At 42.9% G+C, this 21,208-nt stretch overlaps 1 protein-coding gene across 2 annotated transcripts in view; it reads left to right on the top strand.

The window, feature by feature from the left end:
* The window catches only part of cbl (Cbl proto-oncogene, E3 ubiquitin protein ligase), a 197,167-nt gene that overhangs the window by 36,297 nt on the left and 139,662 nt on the right, over positions 1–21,208 (top strand). For both annotated transcript variants that reach the window (XM_069894666.1, XM_069894665.1), the window contains exon 3: positions 16,137–16,384. In XM_069894666.1, coding sequence (XP_069750767.1) covers positions 16,137–16,384 — 248 coding nt within the window. The remainder of the gene's footprint in view (positions 1–16,136; positions 16,385–21,208) is intronic.

Below are 21,208 nucleotides of genomic sequence, written 5' to 3'. Positions count from 1 at the left end.
CCTGCGCATGCCATTCGGGCTCAAGAATGCCGCTCAGACCTTCCAGCGCCTCATGGACTCTGTGGGCAGTGACTTGGATTTCGTCTTTATTTATTTGGACGACATCCTTGTTGCCAGCAAGGACCAGGCGCAACACAAGGCGCACCTACGCGCCCTTTTCTCGCGGCTGTCCGATTTCGGCCTTACCATCAACCCGGCCAAGTGGCAGTTCGGGAGAGATTCCATGCAGTTCCTGGGCCATACCATTATGGCCAAAGGAGCCATGCCCGCCTCTGCGAAGGTTGCCACTATCAGGGAGTTCCCACGCCCGAACAGCTTCAAGGGGCTGCAGGAGTTCGCGGGTATGGTCAACTTTTACAACCGCTTAATCCCAGGAGCTGTGCGTATCATGCAGCTGCTATTCGCCCTCATCGCAGCCAAGCACAAAACACTCGCTTGGAACCCAGAAGCCTGCACCGCATTCAAGGCCACCCAGGATGCCCTCGCGAAGGCCACCATGGTCGCCCACCCATACACCGACCTGCATATGGCACTCTGTTGATGTTTCTGCCACACCTGTTGGTGCTGTCCTGGAGCAACAGGCGAATGGACATTGGAAAATGCTGGCATTCTTCAGCCGTCTGCTCTGCCGCTGGAACACAAGTATAGTGCCTTTGATCGCGAGTTACTGGGCATGGACCTGGCAGTGCGGCATTTTCGCTATTTTTTGGAGGGGAGGACTTTTACCATCTTTACCGACCACAAACCCCTCACCCAGCCGCTTGCGATGGCTCAGGATCCCTGGTCGGCCCGTCAGCAGGGTCACTTCTCCTTCATGTCGGAGTTTACCACTGATATTCGCCACAAGGCGGGGAAGGACAATGTGGTTGCCAATACATCTCGCGACCGGCCATCTATGCGCTGACGCCCGGCTCGACTTCAACCAGCTTGCCTGGGACCAGAAGTCTGATGACGAGACGAGGGCCTTCAAGACCACAATCACGGGCCTGGGGTTCCGAGACCTCCCGACTCCAAGTGGCAAAGGTACCATTCTGTGCGATATCTCCATGGGCATTACACAACCAGTGGTTTCCCAGCAGTGGCACAGGCAGCTCTTCCGTCACATCCATGACCTTTCACATCCGTCCATCAGGTCCACAGTCCGGATGGTGGCAGAACGTTCCGGATGGTGGCAGAACGGTTCGTATGGCATGGGCTGCGGAAGCAGATCGCGGGCTGGGCCAGAACATGCACCCATTGCCAGACGTCCAAGGTGCACGGGCACACCAGGAGTTCGAGCACGTCCAGGAACTCTTCAGTCACATTCACGTGGACATCGTTGGGCCCTTACCCATTTCCTGGGGCAACTGTTACCTGTATACGATGGTGGACCACACCACTTGCTGGCCTGAGGCTATCCCTATGCCAGACGCCTCCACTGACTCCTGCTCCCGAGCACTGTTGCATGGTTGGGTTGCCCAGTTCGGCGTCCCAGGTCACCTCACCAGCGATCGGGGCGCCCAGTTTACATCTGTGCTCTGGGCACAGCTCGCCAACAGGTTGGGGATCCAGCAACACTGCTCCACGTCCTACCACCCACAGGCCAATGGACTGGTTGAACATCTGCACCACCACCTTAAGTCGGCACTCATGGCCCACCTCACCGGTCCCGACTGGGCAGATGAACTACCTTGGGTGCTCCTTGACATCCACTCCATTCCCAAGAAAGATCTGCAGGCGTCATCTACTGAACTGGTCTATGGTGTGCCGCTGGCACTACCTGGTGAGTTCGTTAATGCATCTCACAATCCCCAGCGGACGCTGCACAAACTTCTTCCTCACCTCAGGGCATGCTTGGAGTCATTCGAACCCCCACCGCCCCCCAGGCATGGCACCCGCCCGTCTCACGTTCCCGGCGAACTGCTTTCCGTGGAGTACGTTTTCGTTCGGCGGGGCCTGACTGCGGCACCTCTGCAGCGACTGTACGAGGGGTTGTACAGCGTTCTGGCTCCATGTTCACGCTTGAATTTGTATGCATCAATATTTGGGTTAGTACTGGACTGTTGAATCTAATTTGGGTTACCTCACTTTGAAGGATGTGAAATCCAAGAGAGGATGTTCAGCTGTAGGGTTAAACTGGGCCAGTTGCATTTGCTCCTCGTGGCGCAAGGAAGGTTGAGAATAGATTTGATTAGATTAGATCATCACTAGTTTAGATTGGGTGAATTGGAGGAAGCTGTTTGTAGGAGCAAAGACTAGAAGGATCTATATTAAGTTTGGATACAAAGAGGGGTGATGAAAACTTTATGCAGGTATTCTGATTTTAAACTCTCTATCCATAAAGGAAGTGAAAATAGAGTCATTGCCATCTCCTTGATCTTGAAATTTTCCATCATTTTAATACTATACTCTTTGTCATTTTTAATAACTTAATTGAAAGGGAAGGTTGATTTATTGAATATTTCATTTAAAGGAAGAACAGAGGACAGAATAGAAGGGAGCTGTTGAAATGTTTTCAAGCAAAGAGTAGTGTAGATCTAGAATTTGCACCTGAAAGGATGGTAGTGATTTAAAAACTCTTGTAATATTTAAGGGATTCCTAGTTACTGCACTTTAGAATTTGAGGCATTAAATAAGTTGATAAATTCTCTGGAAATATCACATGGTTTTCTTGCATGTAGTTTGAAAAGATAGGGAATTAGATCATTTTTGTTAAAAATGATTGTACTTCCAATGTTTAATGCACTGCATAACAAATATTCTCATTAAAACTGGATGTTGAGAGAAAATGTTTCCGTACTCCTAAATACGAGAGTATATGGTCACAATATTTATGGGTAAAACATTGAACAAACCAGTATATCCCTTTTAATTTATATATGTGATGTGAGAGATGGCCTTTTGTCTCACTGAGAACAATCTTACAAATTAAATTCTCCCCAATTATTTTGCCTGTCATCTCTTTTCTCTTGTATGCCCATTCTCTCCTAATTCTACCACCAGTCACCCACAAAAGGATTAACTTAAAGTAGTAATTACCTTAAGAAAGCAGATTTGGGAGAAAACACAGCTCTATGGGAACCATGTGTCATGGTGAATCTACAAACTTCAGGCAGGAAATACTGAAAGAATCAAACACAGGTCTCTGGAGCTCTGAGGTGCCACCTCCTACCTGCAGCATTATCATAAATTGTTCTTTCGATACTCTTAATTCACCTCAAATTGGTCTTACTGACCCATCACTTTTTCATTGTACAGCCTTACTGGTCTTTACATCTAGTTTTTCAAAATGATTTGTACTTATTTGAACTTTCCACATAAACTTCACAGAAATTTAATTTTCATGCCATTATGATGCTGCAAACATAAGAATATTCATGAATCGTTGCATTGCCCTCTTTAAACATGGCAAAGAATGTGGATTAAACGTGTGGCATGCTTAGTTTGTGGTTTTACTACTGCACTAGATGATGCATTTATCCATCATGTGAACGTCGAAAGAACCAAAGACTTGTTGATCCAAACCAAGGGTTTTATTAGCAAAAGACCAGAGCTCTTCACAGGTGGCCGACCAGTCCAGAATGATCCGACCTGGCTAGGGACACAACCCTTTAAGGCCCAGACAATAGGTGTGGCTTAGCTCTCAGCCAATCGCTGTAAGCACAGTCTAGATACAGTAACTATATACACTATGTACATTAGTGATAGATCTGTACTATCACATTCACCCCTTCTTGGAGAATTGACCCTGGGGGAAAAAAAACAAAAACGAGGGAGAGAATGAAGGGAAGGGGTAGGTCAAGGACTGTAGCGGTCAGGGGGTCTGACCATCCGGCGTGACCGCCGTGGTGCCGGGATTGGGGTCGCTGGAGTGGTGTCGCCAGCGGGCTCGTCGGGTGCAACTGCTCCGTCGCTCAATTCCCCAGTCGTGTTGTCGGCAGGGTGGCCCGGGTCATTGGGGTGCTGTTGGTCCTTCTGTTGCGGCACGGGGCCTGGAGAATAAGGAGTTGGGGGGTTTGCTGGGTCTACCGCGTCCTGAGCTAGGTCCCGCACCGAAACAGTGTCCTCCCGCCCGTCTGGGAACTCAACGTAGGCGTAATGTGGGTTCGCGTGGTGTAGAGTCACTCGGTCGACCAAGGGGTCGTTCTTTGAGTGCCGGACGTGGTGTCGCAAAAGGACGGGGCCAGGGACGGTGAGCCATGCTGGTACAGTGGTTCCTGATTCGGATTTCCTTGGGAAAAGGAACATCCTTTCGTGGGGGGTGGCATTTGTTGCAGTACATAGGAGGGAGCGGATGGAGTGTAAGGCACTAGTGAGAACCTCCTGCCAGTGACTGGTGGGGAGACCTTTAGACCGGAGAGCCAGTGTAACCGCTCTACATATGGTGGCATTCTCCCTCTCGACCTGGCCGTTACCACGTGGGTTATAGCTCGTGGTCCTGCTTGAAGCAATAGCACACTCCAGAAGGTACTGTCGCAGCACTGCGCTCATGAATGAGGACCCCCTATCACTGTGGATGGAATTGGGGTATCCGAAGATGGCGAAAATACTGTGAAGGGCCTGTACCACTGAGATGGCAGTGGTGTCTGGGCAGGGCACAGCGAACGGGAAGCGAGAGTACTCGTCGATGGCTGTAAGGATGTAGGTATTACGGTTGGTCGACGGTAGGGGCCCCTTAAAGTCTACGCTAAGACGCTCGAAGGGGCGGGTGGGTTTGATAACATGGGAGTTATCCGGACGGAAGAAGTGGGACTTGCATTCAGCGCACACCGAACAGGCTCGGGTCATGGAGCGGATCTCCTCGACTGTGCAGGGTAAGTTGCACGCCTTGACAAAGTGAGCAAACCTAGTGACCCCCTGGATGACAGAGCGCCTCATGGAGTTTCCGTAATCTGTCCATCTGTATGCTGGCGCATGTCCCCCTGGAGAGCGCGTCAGGCGGGTCGTTGAGCTTACCAGGCCGGTACAGGATGTCATAGTTAAAGGTGGAGAGTTCGATTCTCCATCTGGCGATTTTGTCGTTTTTTATCTTACCACGCTGGGTGTTGCTGAACATGAAGGAGACCGCGCGTTGGTCAGTCAACAGTGTAAAGCACCTCCCAGCGAGGTAATGTCTCCAACGACGCACCGCTTCAACTATGGCCTGGCTGTGTTCTCGCACCAACCCTCTTTTCAATCTTCTTCAGCATGATGCTGAACCAAGCCATGAAAGACCTCAACAATGAAGACACTGTTTACATCCGGTATCGCACGGATGGCAGTCTCTTCAATCTGAGGCGCCTGCAAGCTCACACCAAGACACAAGAGAAACTTGTCCGTGAACTACTCTTTGCAGATGATGCCGCTTTAGTTGCCCATTCAGAGCCAGCTCTTCAGTGCTTGACGTCCTGTTTTGCGGAAACTGCCAAAATGTTTGGCCTGGAATTCAGCCTGAAGAAAACTGAGGTCCTCCATCAGCCAGCTCCCCACCACGACTACCAGCCCCCCCACATCTCCATCGGGCACACAAAACTCAGAACGGTCAACCAGTTTACCTATCTCGGCTGCACCATTTCATCAGATGCAAGGATCGACAATGAGATAGACAACAGACTCGCCAAGGCAAATAGCGCCTTTGGAAGACTACACAAAAGAGTCTGGAAAAACAACCAACTGAAAAACCTCACAAAGATGAGCGTATACAGAGCCATTGTCATACCCACACTCCTGTTCGGCTCCGAATCATGGGTCCTCTACCGGCATCACCTACGGCTCCTAGAACGCTTCCACCAGCGTTGTCTCCGCTCCATCCTCAACATTCATTCGAGCGCTTTCATCCCTAACGTCGAAGTACTCGAGATGGCAGAGGTCGACAGCATCGAGTCAACACTGCTGAAGATCCAGCTGCGTTGGGTGGGTCACGTCTCCAGAATGGAGGACCATCGCCTTCCAAGATCGTGTTATATGGCGAGCTCTCCACTGGCCACCGTGACAGAGGTGCACCAAAGAAAAGGTACAAGGACTGCCTAAAGAAATCTCTTGGTGCCTGCCACATTGTCCACTGCCAGTGTGCTGATATCGCCTCAAACTATGCATCTTGGCGCCTCACAGTTTGGCGGGCAGCAACCTCCTTTGAAGAAGACCGCAGAGCCCACCTCACTGACAAAAGGCAAAGGAGGAAAAACCCAACACCCAACCCCAACCAACCAATTTTCCCCTGCAACCGCTGCAACTGTGTCTGCCTGTCCCGCATCGGACTTGTCAGCCACAAACGAGCCTGCAGCTGACGTGGACATTTACCCCCTCCATAAATCTTCGTCCGCGAAGCCAAGCCAAAGAAGAAGAGAAGATGGTATTCTGCAGTCATGACATCAAAGACACTTAATGAAGCTGTAGATACTCATAATTTTTAAAAAAATCAGTTTTATCATGTCCAACCAAGTCAGGGTGTTATATCATTGGCACTGAATCGTTTTAATTTGTGTTACTTTTCCGTGCAGTCTTAAATTAAGAAACCAGTTTTGAAAGGTTTGCTCGAACTTTCCATGGATTCAAACGATCTTCCACAGTATCTCGAATAACTTTGCAGCAAAGGAAATTAGGAAGCATTCTGCAATTATTATTTGTAGTAGAAATAGAACTGCACTTTATTTGTTGAAAATAGTGGAAACATTTCTATAGCTCAAGGTAATTACTGATCTCAGGATAGTTTTTTAAGATGATTCTGAAGCAAATATAAATAACTATTCAGAATACACGAATTTTGTTTGCAATTCACTTCAATAATCTTTGAAAATCCCAGCAGTGCTGTTAGCCCATTATATGGTAGCATATCAAAATAAAAAACAAAGGGTAATATACAAGGAAATATATTTAATTACTTTGATATTCAAACTGACGTACAATCTGTCTCATTTTTTTAAACGTAGACAAAGGAAAAATAAGTTGCAACTGTAAGTAACAATCACTGTGGGTTAGAATTTGGCTTAATTGGATTCAGAATTCAGGTGGGTGGGAAGAACAATTGTAGGTAACAGTCCTGACTTGTTCCAACCCCACCACAACTTGGTAGCCATCTGAAGCATATTGCCTGAGGAGAAAATCTTGTACTAGCAGATGACTGTCTATCAGGAATGGTTTAAAACAGACTAGGCTATTTTTAATTAATCTGTTTTAAATTGCTAGGTCTTCACTGGGTGAAAAATGTCAGTTGAGTAGAATAATAAAATGGATGGCCTCTACAAATTAAAAAAAAATCTTGAATTCCTATTTAGCAGGTTATGTCATTGAAGCTTTTAATAATTTTATCATAAATAATATCTAGGTAGTTAATGGGCATTCAGGTGGTCATGCTCACTTAGATTTTATTACAAATCAAGATATTTGCAAATAGCTGTTTCTGTTAAAATTTTCTGCCATTATATTGTGGATTTGGAAGATAGAATAGAAAAGTACAGCATAGAAATGAGACTTTCAGCCAACCATGACCATGATGCCAAATTAAACTAATCCCATCTGTATGTTGTTTGTATCCCTTTATGCTTGCCTGTACATGTCGAAGTGCTTCAAACATTGCTCTGTTCCACTTTCTCTGGAAATGCACACCAGGCACTAACCACACTATGTAATTAAAAAGAAAAATCCTTTAAACTTGCCTCCTCTCACCTTAACCTTACAAACTCTAGGATTTGACACCCCCACCCTTAGAATCTTGTGTATCATTATCTGTCTATCATAATTATATTTTTTTCATCAAAAAACTCAATCGCATTTGTGAGACTAGACTTCCCCTGCACAAAATCATGTTCACTATTCATAGTAAGGCAATACTTTTCTAAATGTATGTAAACCTTGTCCCCAAGAATCTTCAGTAATTTACCAGATACTGAATATGTTTAAAATGCCTTGATATTTTGCTCAATCCTACTTGCCAAGGACATTTCATGGCCCTTCTAATTTCTTGCTTAAGTTCTTTCCGACTTCTTTTATATTCCTTAAAGGCCTATATGATTTCAGCTTCATAAATTTGTGCTTCCTTTTTCTTTTTGACTGACTTACAAAATCTCTTGTCATCCAAGGTTCCTGAACCATTGACCCATACCTCCTTAGTTTGCCATCTTCTCTTTCTTTTTATAGGAACATGTTGTTCTTGAATTCTTGCTTTTAGATCATAAGACCATAAAGAATATAAAAAGACTCGTGTTAAATGTGAACTTATTGTTAAGCATATGCCCCCAATCTACTTTCCCCAGTTTCTAGCCCGATCCATCTGGATGAACCTAACACATTCTGCCTCATCTCTGCCCCTGACTCTGAGAGCCTCAATATTACGGAATTTAAAATCATCCACTGAAATAACCCTATTTTTACATCTTTGCATAATCTGCCTGCATATCTATTCCTCCAGCTCCTATTGCTTATTTGGTAGAACCCCATCATTGGGCTTACTTAGTCAAATACAAATATTCACTTTGAGATAGTTTGTGAACTTAATATTCATTCAATGTATGGTAAATGTATTCATCTGCCCTCTCATGGGCAAAGAATGGTGAATAAACTCTCACAGTAAGAATAGTTGAAGTCTATACATCTGATAAAGAAAAGATAAAATGTATAGATGTTAATATATAATAGATTGGATTTTTTCAACCAAGTGATTCTTTTTAAGCCATCTAACTTCACTGCTTTCAAAATGGACTTGTAGGAAAGAGATGTCTATGTTCTGAATAATACTTTCTACTTGATATATGGGTAAATTTTCCAGATCAGAAATAATGTTGGATGGATGCATTTGAATGATTTGTTTTCCTCTGCCCCAATAGTATACTTTAGTTCCAACATTTTGGCAGATTTTCAGGATCAGTTACCTTTGATTAATATTCAAATTGTATCTGGTTGCCCACAAATAATGGACCAAACCCTTTAAATTTAATGATTGGATGAGAGAGAAATCTTCCATTCTGTTAATCTGGCTTGGTAAAGTTTTGAAGGAGGAACAATAATCCTCAAATTGTTAAGGAGTTTCAAGCCTGCTGGCAGTTTTTAAATGTACAAAAATTGGGATTACGAGTTGATGCTGGATTGTACACTTTTGAACAACAGCTGGCTTGGTCTGTTAGAGTATAAAAGTAAACAAATAGAATAATTGTTAATATCCCATGGATGTTTAAATTACATTGAGTGGCACAACTGAAGCTTGAACAGTTGAATTAGTTAAGACTTTATGAAATAATTTTCTAATGGCTTATGGTTTATGTTCAGAGATGCAAATCTCTCAAATTCTAATCAGAAACCTTTGTTTACCTGGATTATCAGTGTTCAGTGCTGTTGTTATGGAACCCACCAAATAACAATAGTTTAGTGGCACAGGAAATAAATAGATAGATAAGTGAGGCATGTAATAATGATACGGCAGTAGTCATGGGGGACTTTAACTTCCAAATAGATTGGGAAAATCAAGTTGGTCGTGGGAGTCTGGAAGAGGACTTCATAGAATGCATCCGTGATAACTTTCTTGAGCATCATGTTAAGGAACCCACAAGAGAAAATGCTCTCCTGGATCTAGTGTTGTGCAATGAGATAGGTAGAGTAAATGATGTAATAGTCAGAGACCATCTGGGAAATGGCAATCATAGTATGATTGAATTTCTCATTCAGATGGAAAGGGAAATAGTTAGATCTAAAACTAATATATTGTGCTTAAACAGGGGTGACTACCATAGGATGAGGGAGGAATTGGGCAGAGTGGACTGGGAGCACAGGCTAATTGATCAAACAGTTGAGGAACAGTGGAAGATTTTCAAAGAAATATTTTGTAATGCTCAACAAAAATATATTCTGGTCAGGAAAAAGGGCAGCAAGAGAGCGAAAAATCAACCGTGGTTAACAAAGAAAATAAAGGAGAGTATAAAATTGAAGGCGCAGGTGTACAAAGCTGCAAAGAGCAGTGGGAAACTGGAAGATAGGGAAAACTTTAAGAGACAACGAGGGGTTACAAAGCGGGTAATAAGAGATGGGAAAAAGATTATGAAAGTAAATTAGCACAAAATATAAAAACAGAAAGCAAAAAATTTTATAAATATATAAAACGGAAGAGGGTGGCCAGAGTTAACATAGGACCCTTGGAGGATGAGAAAGGAAAACTGGTAGCAAAAACTGAGGAAATGGCCGAGGCATTAAACAAATATTTTGTGTCAGTCTTCACGGTGGAAGACACGTCCAGCATGCCCAAGTGCAGAGTTAAGGATGCAAATGTTGGGGAGGGCCTTGATAAAATAGTTGTTACAAAGGAAGTAGTGATGGAGAAACTAATGGGACTAAAGCCAGACAAATCACCTGGTCCTGATGATATGCATCCAAGGGTTCTGAAGGAAATGGCAGAAGTTATAGTTGATGCATTGGTGGTCATATACCAAAATTCCTTGGATTCTGGGCAGGTCCTGGCAGACTGGAAGACAGCAAATGTCACACCACTTTTTAAGAAGGGATGTAGGCAGAAGACTGGAAATTATCGGCCAATTAGCTTGATGTCTGTAGTTGGAAAAATGCTTGAAGCCGTCATTAAAGATAAAATAGTGAAACCTTTGGAACATAAGGGTTTAATCAGGCAGACGCAGCATGGTTTTAGAAAGGGAAGATCTTGTTTGACAAACTTGTTAGGATTCTTTGAGGATATAATGGGTGCGGTGGATAGAGGGGAACAGGTTGATGTTGTATATTTGGATTTTCAGAAAGCGTTTGATAAGGTGCCGCACAAGAGACTTATCAGTAAGTTACAGGAAAGTGGAGTCCGAGGAAGTAAATTGGCCTCGATTGAAAATTGGTTGTCTGACAGGAGGCAGAGAGTCGGGATAAATGGGAGTTTTTCAGGTTGGCAGAGAGTGGTAAGTGGGGTGCCGCAGGGGTCGGTGTTAGGCCCACAACTGTTCATCATTTACATTGATGACTTGGAGGAGGGGACAAAATGTGGTGTAGCCAAGTTTGGGGATGACACCAAATTGAGTGGAAGAGCAAATTGTAGTGAGGGAGTCTGCAGAGGGATATAGTTAAGCTGGATGAGTGGGCAAAGGTCTGGCAGATGGAGTACAATGTTAGTAAGTGTGAGGTTATCCACTTTGGCAAGAAACATAAAAGAGCTGAATATTATTTAAAGGGTGAAAAACTACAGCATGCTGTTGTGCAGAGGGACTTGGGAGTGCTTGTGCATGAATCGCAAAAAGTTAGGTTGCAGATGCAGCAGGTTATTAAAAAGGCAAATGGAATGTTGGCCTTCATCGCTAGAGGTATTGAATTCAGGAGTAGGGAAGTAATGTTGCAACTGTATAAGGTACTGGTGATTCTACACCTGGAGTACTGTGTCCAGTTCTGGTCTCCATATTTGAGGAAAGATATACTGGCTTTGGAGATGGTCCAGAGGAGGTTTACTAGGTTGATCCCTGGGATGAAGGGGTTGACTTATGATGAAAGATTAAATTGTCTAGGATTGTATTCGCTCGAGTTCAGAAGAATGAGAGGAGATCTTATAGAAACATATAGGATTATGAAGGGTATGGATAGGATAGATGTAGGAAGGTTTTTTGAGCTGGCCGGGGAAACTAAAACGAAAGGACACAGTCTCAAGATTCGGGGGAATAGATTTAGGACAGAAAAATAGTTTTTCCCAGAGAGTATTGAATGTTTGGAATTCTCTAACCAGGGAAGTGGTTGAGGCTGCTTCATTAAACATATTTAAAATTCGGTTAGATAAATTTTTACATAATAGAGGAATTAAGGGATATGGGGAGAAGGCAGGTAGGTGGAGTTAGGTCATAAATTAGATCAGCCATGATCGTATTGAATGGCAGAGCAGGCTCGATGGGCCATTTTTGGCCTACTCTTGTTCCTACTTCCTATGTTCCTATAAATAGATGTTTTAGGGAATCTTATTAGTGTATTTTCTGTAAGAGCAATGTAATATATAATTTGATATATGACCTCCTGCTGAGATGGTCCTTATGTTAGTTGGTCTTACAAAATTTAACTTTTACAACCGGAAATTAGATTAGTTAATATAACAAGACCTTCATAGGCTCCTGTTAATCACCATGGGGTTAAAGGCATTGTGTATTTACACCAACTGCTGAAGGCTATTTCTATATCCATTGATTTTAGTGTAGCTTTTAATGGGAAATGGTAAGTACTACATTGCAACATCCTTTATCCCATAGGGTATTATTTTCCAGGGTCTGATTTATGGATAGATTTTTGTTTGAGTTTTCTTAATATTAACTTTTTTTGGAAGTTGAAATTCTTTCAAATTTTAATAGGATAGCTCAAGAACTGAAAATTTATTGGAACTCGATGGGGAAATAAGGAACGAGCTGAAACTTCAAACAAGCCACTTAAATCACTATAGAAGGAGCAGGTATAACCTTTGAAAAGCTATCTCCCAGGCCATGGAGTTTCTGAACAAAAATGTACCCAACATTTGTGACAAGAAATTACGTAACATTCTACAAAACCAAATCTGGTACAATAGGAGACAGCAAAGCTTCACTCCCAGATGAACTCGGTGCCTTCTAAGCCCGATTTGACTACAAGAACAAGGAAGAGCCACTACTGCACAGCCTCATATTCCCTGATGATCCTCTCCTGTCCATATCTATCCAAGGATGATATATGTGCTGCCTTCAAGAGAGTGAATCCAAAGAAAACATCTTGTCCGGGCGGAGTAACTGGCCGAATATTTAAAAATCTCTGCTGACCAACCTACCAATGTATTCTTGCAGTAGCAACAGGTCTATGGCGATTGCCACCTCAGTGACTACACAAACCCCTGGATAGCAAAGATTGTCTTTATCAACTACAGTTCAGCATTTAACAGCATCACCCCCTCAAAATTGATCAGGAAACTCCAAGACCTGGTATTTGACACCCCAATGTGTAATTGGATCCTGGATTTCCTCATCGCCAGACAACAATCAGTGAGGATTGGTAAAAACAACTCCACAATCTCCATCAGTACTGGAGCACCACTGAGTTACATTCTTAGCCCACTGCTCTACTTGCTATGACTTTGTGGCACAGCATGACAACACTATCTACAAATTTTCTCTTTAATACCTCGGTAGTGGGTTATATAAAAAGGGGCAATTAGTCCACATTCAGGAGGGAGATTGAAAGCCTGGCTGAATGGTGCACCAACAACAACCTCAAACTCATGTCACCAAACCTAAGGAGCTGATTGTTGCCTTCAGAAAGGGGAAAACCAGAGGTCTATGATAATTGGGGGATCAGAAGTGGCAAGGATCAGCAAATTAAATTCTTGAAATTCACTATCTTGGAGGATCTTTCCTGGACCCAACTCACTAATAGCTTCATGAAGAAAGCATGACAGCACTTCAACTTCCTCAGGAATTTGCAGAAGTTTGGTATAATATCGGAAACTCTGGCAAATTTTGAGAGGTGTGGCGGAAAGTGTGCTGACCAGCTGCAAAACTGTTTGGTATGGGGACAACTGCATGAAGATATAGTATGGGAAAAGCCCTGCAAAAGGTAGTGGACACAGCCAAGGATATCACAGGTATAACTCTCCCCACAATTGGGAACATCTACAGGGAGCGCTGCCATCTAAGAGCATCAGCAATCATCAAGGTTTCACATCACCCAGCATATGCTCTGTTCTTGCTGCTACCATCAGGAAAGAGGTATAGGTGCCACAAAGCACACACCATCAGGCTTAGGAACAGCTGCTACCCCTCCATCATCAGGCTAATGGGGAAACTAGCAGCCTCACTCTTGGGGGTGCAACTAATTGTTAAAGAGGTCATTTTAGTGGTCTTATCAGGGTACATCCCTGGCTGGGGTGTGTAAATCAGGAGGGGGTGGTCAGAGCCTCAATGAAGTTGTTGGCCATTCAGGAGTGATAATTCCATTATTGGAGTTTTCAACCTAAGGTCTGTGGAGGTTCTGTTGCTGATTGAGATTTTTGGATATTATATATATATATATATATATATATATATTCTTTTGGATTGAGAGAAATGTTAGATTGGTGCAGGAAAGGGACGCTGAGTTAAAAGATCAACTACAGTCTTTTTGAATGATGGAGCAGGCATGATGATTGAGATACCTTCTGCTATTTCTTGCTTTCAGTCATTTGGTAGTTACCTTCCAAAGTGGCAATTGCCTTAATCTCTGCTAATTTTGCTAATTCCATGAATTTTTATTTCCCCTGAATCACACGGCATCTGCTGCAGGCACCTTTCTGAATGCATTGATATTATTTAAAATTTGACTTAATGTGCTAAGTGTACTTCCCTTGTGCTGAGCAGGGAAGTTGAAAAATAGAAGTGCAACTTTGTCCTTGTTAACCTCAGTGACTTGTCCTCCAACCCACTTCTCTGATAATGAGATCAGGACATGATGCATGATGCTTAGTGTTAATTTGTTTCTTCTAACAGAAATTCAATGAGTTGCCTTTTTTTCAACCACTTGCAAACTCTAAAACTTTTCTGCCTTAATGTGATACTGGAGTACAGATCCATAGCTTTTTAAAAAATCATTATAGGGCTTCATCTAATCTCATAGACTGCCCAGTTTGTGCCACTCCTATCCTCATTAAGCAACTTCCAGCAGCTTTTAAATAATTGCACAAACTAACACATGAAGTTCACTTATATTAGAGAAACAAACTGCAGATGCAAGAACCTTGAATAAACAAAGAGAGGCTAAGTCAGGCAATATCCATGGATAGAAATGATAATTCAATATTTTGGGTTGGAATCCTTTATCGATTAATTAGATCACTTCAACGGTTTGCCCTGCCCCCCTCCCCAACTCCTGTTGACCAAAATTATGAGGATAATTTTAGCAAGGGCTGGTTAGATCATTTTATAAAGAATCGGCAGGGATACAAATGATGCTTAAAAGGCAATCTGTTTTCTAATTTTGATTGGTTAAGTAAAATTTAATGTGGTAAAGTGAGAAGATTTTGTAAAGATAAAATAGATAATAAATATAAAATGTTGAACATAGAAAGAATTAGAAATCTTGTGGATTAGAAATGTACAAAGGTATATCAGAAATATAATTTAAAGCAAATTACATAAAAGCTTTTAAAAACACAGTGAATGTACTGGTATATATGAAATAATTTGTAACCAGAGGAAGAAATTGTACATATTTCAGAGGATTGATAAAGCCTGAATGGTCTGTCTGGAGACCCTTAGTCAAATAACCTATTGCAACGATACAGAATTTTGCTTTTAGATTTCTGATGTGGTTGCAGTGGCTAGGTAGCAAGGGAACACTTCTGGTTCATTGATGGGAAGTCTAGTTTGGCTTTACTGCAGTAAAGTGTTTGTTTTTCTTACAGCCTTGCCACTTTTGTAGTCTAAATATATATATATTTGTATAATTATGCTCTGTAAACATATATATTGTGAAAACAGAAAAAGGCATAAACACTTGTTAATTCATTTTATCTATCCAGATACATGATTTAAATGCGTTTTCCAATATTTTTATTTTAATTTATGTCATCCAGCATTTGCTATTTTTGTCTGGTACACTTGACTGAACTAGTGTAGTGGGAAAATCATTGCACAGATCTTGTGCAACCAAGTTTTTTTCAATCAACACATGAAGCTATAAGTCAAAAGAGCAGAAATAGATACAAATGGATAAATAGAATTGCAGAAGAGATGAGAATAATTTGGATATTTTTTAAAAAATAGAAGTAAACAGTATTAAATTGTACTTTTGAAAATAAGTTCTTAATTTGTAAGTGGGTGGATATTTTAAAACTATTCTCGTAATTAACAGCAAAAATGAGGGTTGGATGTCTCTCAAAGTCTGGTTAGATTTCAAAGTTTTTTGCAGTAAACAGGAATTACATTTTAAATAATCTATATGAGCTTGGTTTTAGAATAGCAAATTGAACATAAACCAGGCTGTTAAATATACCTCAGATTTTGTCTTCAATGTGACTTAAGAAAATAAACTATATTCCACAGGAGTGTGGCCAAGAATGAATTAGGACTGCTGTTTTGGCGCTCTCTCAGGTTTTTTTAAAAAGGCAACTGATTGATTACAATGGATGATTTCTTTTGGTAATGATTTCTGATTGTTTAATTTGCATTCTCTTATGTCCTATATCTATTTGCACATTCCTTAGTTCATTTTTTTCCTCATTGTAGGTGGTCAGACTGTGTCAGAATCCCAAGGTAGGACTGAAAAACAGTCCTCCTTATATTCTTGATCTGCTGCCTGACACATACCAGCATTTACGCCTGATTCTAAATCGATACGAAGGGAAAATGGAAGCCCTTGGAGAAAATGAATACTTCAGGGTCTTCATGGAGAACCTGCTTAAGAAAACTAAACAAACTATTAGCCTTTTCAAGGAAGGGAAAGAGAAAATGTATGAGGAAACATCACAACCAAGGTAGGAATGAATTGCTTTTATTTTAGTTGCAGTTGCTTGTACTAAAACTGTGGGTTGAATTTATTTTTGCATGTATCTGGAATACTGTACTTTAAGGCATGATTTTTCAGCCAGTGATGAACAGATGGTTCATGGGGTTGTTACAGGTGACACATCAAAATATCTAAAACAATGTTGTGCATTTGACAAAAACCCCTCCAATTCAGAAAAAAAATTCCTACCCAATATCCCTCATCCTGCCACTGGAAGTCCATGGAATTTTTATAGGTGGTCCTTAGTGAGTAAAGGAATGCTTAAGATGATGTATGGAGAACTACTGTTTTAAGGTATAATATTTTAAAACTTGATCTAATTGATGTATGCTCTCTGCAATTTTGTTCACTTTTCTATGGCAAATTTGTAGCACTAGAAAATGTGCAAAATATCTTGCATCAACTGTCACAACTCATGGGTTTCAAATTGAACTCTTATCTTCCTTTTGAATTAAGAGTGTTGTATAATTTCACATTACAGATGGAAATATATTGTAATGCGGAATGAGAGAGTTGGTGTGTTCATCTGCTCAGAGTTTGCAAGATGGAAGTTGATAGTTTGTTTTGCTTCGTCATGCCTATAAACTCTGTTCTCATTCTTGCAACTACTTTTTTATTCTTTGAAAGACAATTTGTCGTGAAGGCCTGGTTCCTCTTGGCAATGTCAATGGTAACTGGGGTTTCTATGACAGATCCCAGGACCCCATGACTGATTTTTTTTAACAGCTAGGTTTCATCAAAGGCCCTAAAACAGGTTATAAATGCCAATCTGGGTGTACCTTTGAAAAAGGTACAAATATTAGCTTTAGCACTTTACGACTTCTATTTGATGAGATTTTGGCTGGTTTGATTGCATTCATCTCATACTGTTCTATCTGTGGCATCCTATTTGCTATTATTGCTATTTTGCTATTTTCATCAAGAACATTTGTTCTGCATTAAAATGTATAGCCAAACATTCTGCTTCCCCCACCCATAGTAGTGAGAACTGAGCATATGCTAGGTGGTGTGGAACCTTGATGATTGCTGCTGCTATTAGATGGCAGCATTCGCTGTAGATGTTCTCAATTGTGGGAAGAGTTTCACCTGTGATGGTCTGCACTGTATCCACTACCTTTTGCAGGGCTTTCCACTCAGGGGTATTGATGTCTACGTACCAGACCATGATGTAGCCAGTCAGCTCATTTCCACCACATCTGTAGAAATTTGCCAGGGTTTCCGATGTCAAATGTCTGCAAACTCTCTAGGAAGTAGAGGTGCTGAAATGCTTTCATCACGATAATATTTGTGTGTTGTGTCCAGGAAAGATCCTCTGAGATAATGACTCCCAAGAACTTTACTCACTCTCACCCTTTCTGAGCTCCCAATGATACCTTTGGCTTTCCTTTCCTGAAGTCAACAATCAGCTCCTTAATTTTGGTGACATTTGGTTGTTGGTGCACCATTCAGCCAAGTTTTCTACCTCATAGAGAGGTTTGTTATTACTTCTTGGGAAGATTTAAACTGGTATTGTAGGGGGAGGAGTTGAAGAGATGGCAGATGATAGGATAAACAAGCCTGAAAGAAAGGACAGGAGGGATGGGTGAATGGTCACGTGAGATTGAGCTGGTGTGTTTATTTTAAGCAAGGAATATTGTAGGTAAGCCAGTTGAAATTGGGCCCTGGGTCATTCTTGGAATTATGATGTTGAGGTTATTACAGAAACTTGGCTGCAAGGGAAACAGGATTGGCAGCTCAGTGTTTCTGGGTTTTATTGTTTTAGACAGGATAGAGAAGGAGGTAAAAGAGTTGGAGGCATAGCATTGCTAATCATGGAGAGTGCCTCAGGTGTACTCTTATGATCAACTAAAATAGAGATCAGAAATGTGAAGAATGCCATCACTCTGGTAGAGCTATATTAAAGACCTCTTAATATAGCTTTGTGAGGGACAGGTCATGTCTTACCAATTGAACTGATTTTTGAGGAAGTTATAAAAGACAGTTGATGAGGGTAGTGCAGAAGTAATTGACTTTAGTAAGGCATTTGACAAGCTCCCTCATGGTAGGCTGATCTAGAAGATGCAGGTTCATGGAATCCACTGTCAGTAATAGTTTGGATACAAAATTGGCTGGCACATAGAATAGAGAGGGCAGTTGTGGTAAGATGTTGTTGAGGCTGAAGGCCTGTGACCAGTGGTGTTTGATGTTGCTAGAGCTGCTGTAATGGTAGCGCTGTCGCTGATGTGGACCTATGGGAAGCGGAGACACAATGCTCCTCTGTAGGATCTGACTACCGTTGGCTCTCTACAGGGTTTAAATAGCCTTTAAAGGAGCTGACCATGTTTTTATTTAAAATCCTACGACAGTGGAATCTGGGCCCTAGAGGGGTTGCAGACTCCGGGGAAGTAGAGAACTGGTGCAGTGCAACAGAAAATGGGGTGGACAGCCTCCCCCAATCCTGTTAAAGAAGGAGAAGCAGAATAGATCACCCACAGGATGGTGACCATGGCAGCAGACCAGAGAGGGGTTTTGCAGCTGAAGAACACAGATGGCGGGTTGTTGGTGACTCAAGGCAAAGAGCCCATGTAGGCTGCAGTCAAAGGATTCTCAATAGGCTGCGGTAAAAACGCACTGAAATACCGGAAGGACTCAGCCGGGTTTTTCAGTGTCTTCGACACCGTGCGCAGGAAAGGGCTTTGGCAAATACTAGAGCGCATCGGATGTCCCCCAAAGTTCCTCAACATGATTATCCAACTGCACGAAAACCAACAAGGTCGGGTCAGATACAGCAATGAGCTCTCTGAACCCTTCTCCATTAACAATGGCGTGAAGCAAGGCTGTGTTCTCGCACCAACCCTCTTTTCAATCTTCTTCAGCATGATGCTGAACCAAGCCATGAAAGACCCCAACAATGAAGACGCTGTTTATATCCGGTACCGCACGGATGGCAGTCTCTTCAATCTGAGGCTCCTGCAAGCTCACACCAAGACACAAGAGAAACTTGTCTGTGAACTACTCTTTGCAGACGATGCCACTTTAGTTGCCCATTCAGAGCCAGCTCTTCAGCGCTTGGCGTCCTGTTTTGCGGAAACTGCCAAAGTGTTTGGCCTGGAAGTCAGCCTGAAGAAAACTGAGGTCCTCCATCAGCCAGCTGCCCACCATGACTACCAGCCCCCCCCCACATCTCCATCGGGCACACAAAACTCAAAACGGTCAACCAGTTTACCTATCTCGGCTGCACCATATCATCAGATGCAAGGATCGACAATGAGATAGACAACAGACTCGCCAAGGCAAATAGCGCCTTTGGAAGACTACACAAAAGAGTCTGGAAAAACAACCAACTTAAAAACCTCACAAAGATAAGCGTATACAGAGCCGTTGTCATACCCACACTCCTGTTCGGCTCCGAATCATGGGTCCTCTACCGGCATCACCTACGGCTCCTAGAACGCTTCCACCAGCGTTGTCTCCGCTCCATCCTCAACATCCATTGGAGCGCTTTCATCCCTAACGTCGAAGTACTCGAGATGGCAGAGGTCGACAGCATCGAGTCCACGCTGCTGAAGATCCAGCTGCGCTGGGTGGGTCACGTCTCCAGAATGGAGGACCATCGCCTTCCCAAGATCGTGTTATATGGCGAGCTCTCCACTGGCCACCGTGACAGAGGTGCACCAAAGAAAAGGTACAAGGACTGCCTAAAGAAATCTCTTGGTGCCTGCCACATTGACCACCGCCAGTGGGCTGATATCGCCTCAAACCGTGCATCTTGGGGCCTCACAGTTTGGCGGGCAGCAACCTCCTTTGAAGAAGACCGCAGAGCCCACCTCACTGACAAAAGGCAAAGGAGGAAAAACCCAACACCCAACCCCAACCAACCATTTTTCCCCTGCAGCCGCTGCAACCGTGTCTGCCTGTCCCGCATCGGACTTGTCAGCCACAAACGAGCCTGCAACTGACGTGGACTTTTACCCCCTTCATAAATCTTCGTCCGCGAAGCCAAGCCAAAGAAAGAAAAAAAAAGAAGTCAAAGATATGATGGCGACATTTCAGGCCTGAGTCATTCTTCCAGGAATAACCAAAATAAGCCAGAAGCAGGAAACCTTAAAGTCGCAGAATTCAGACAATGGTAACTGAGGGAGGAACCCAGACAACAAAAATTGTTAATTTGATGATAAGGGACGAGGTAAGAATTTATCATGTCCCGTAAGAGAGAGACAGAGCTAGGGGAAGGCAACGAGGGAAGAAGTGAAGGGGTGGGGGTGGATTAACAAAAACCAGTTGGAGGGTGTCCAGTCTGAAGATGAGTGTTGTTTCTCCAATTTGTGGGTGGTCTCATTCTGGCAGTGCATGAGTCCATGGACAGACATGTCAGCAAACGAATGAGATGGAGAATTGAAGTGTGTGGCCACTGGGAGATCCACCCTATTGCAGTGGACAGAACTGAGATGCTCAACAAAGCAATCCTCCATCTGCATCCAGTCTCTCTGATTTAGGAGGTCACAACAGGAGCATCGGATGCAGCAGATGGTTCCTGCAGATTCACAAGTGAAATGTTTTTCTCCCCCCACCCCACTTCTCACACTCATTCCAAACTCACCATCTCGGAATACCTTACCGTCCATTCTCTCTGCACCTTACAGCTCCATCGCACAAACATGATAATTTCTTACCTCGTCTTTCACCATCAAACCTGCAGTCACTTCACACACTGCCATCACTTTAACAACTTCCAATTCCCTAAATGGCCTCATGTTTGCCATGGGTATCCAATTGCTGTGTACCTCTGTCCCTCATACTGAAGGCCTGAAAG

This window comes from Narcine bancroftii, chromosome 8, assembly GCF_036971445.1.
Source record: "Narcine bancroftii isolate sNarBan1 chromosome 8, sNarBan1.hap1, whole genome shotgun sequence".
In the NCBI taxonomy this organism is placed as follows: Eukaryota; Metazoa; Chordata; class Chondrichthyes; order Torpediniformes; family Narcinidae; genus Narcine; species Narcine bancroftii.
Note: the sequence above shows the minus strand (reverse complement) of the source record. Positions and strands in the feature narration are given on the sequence as shown.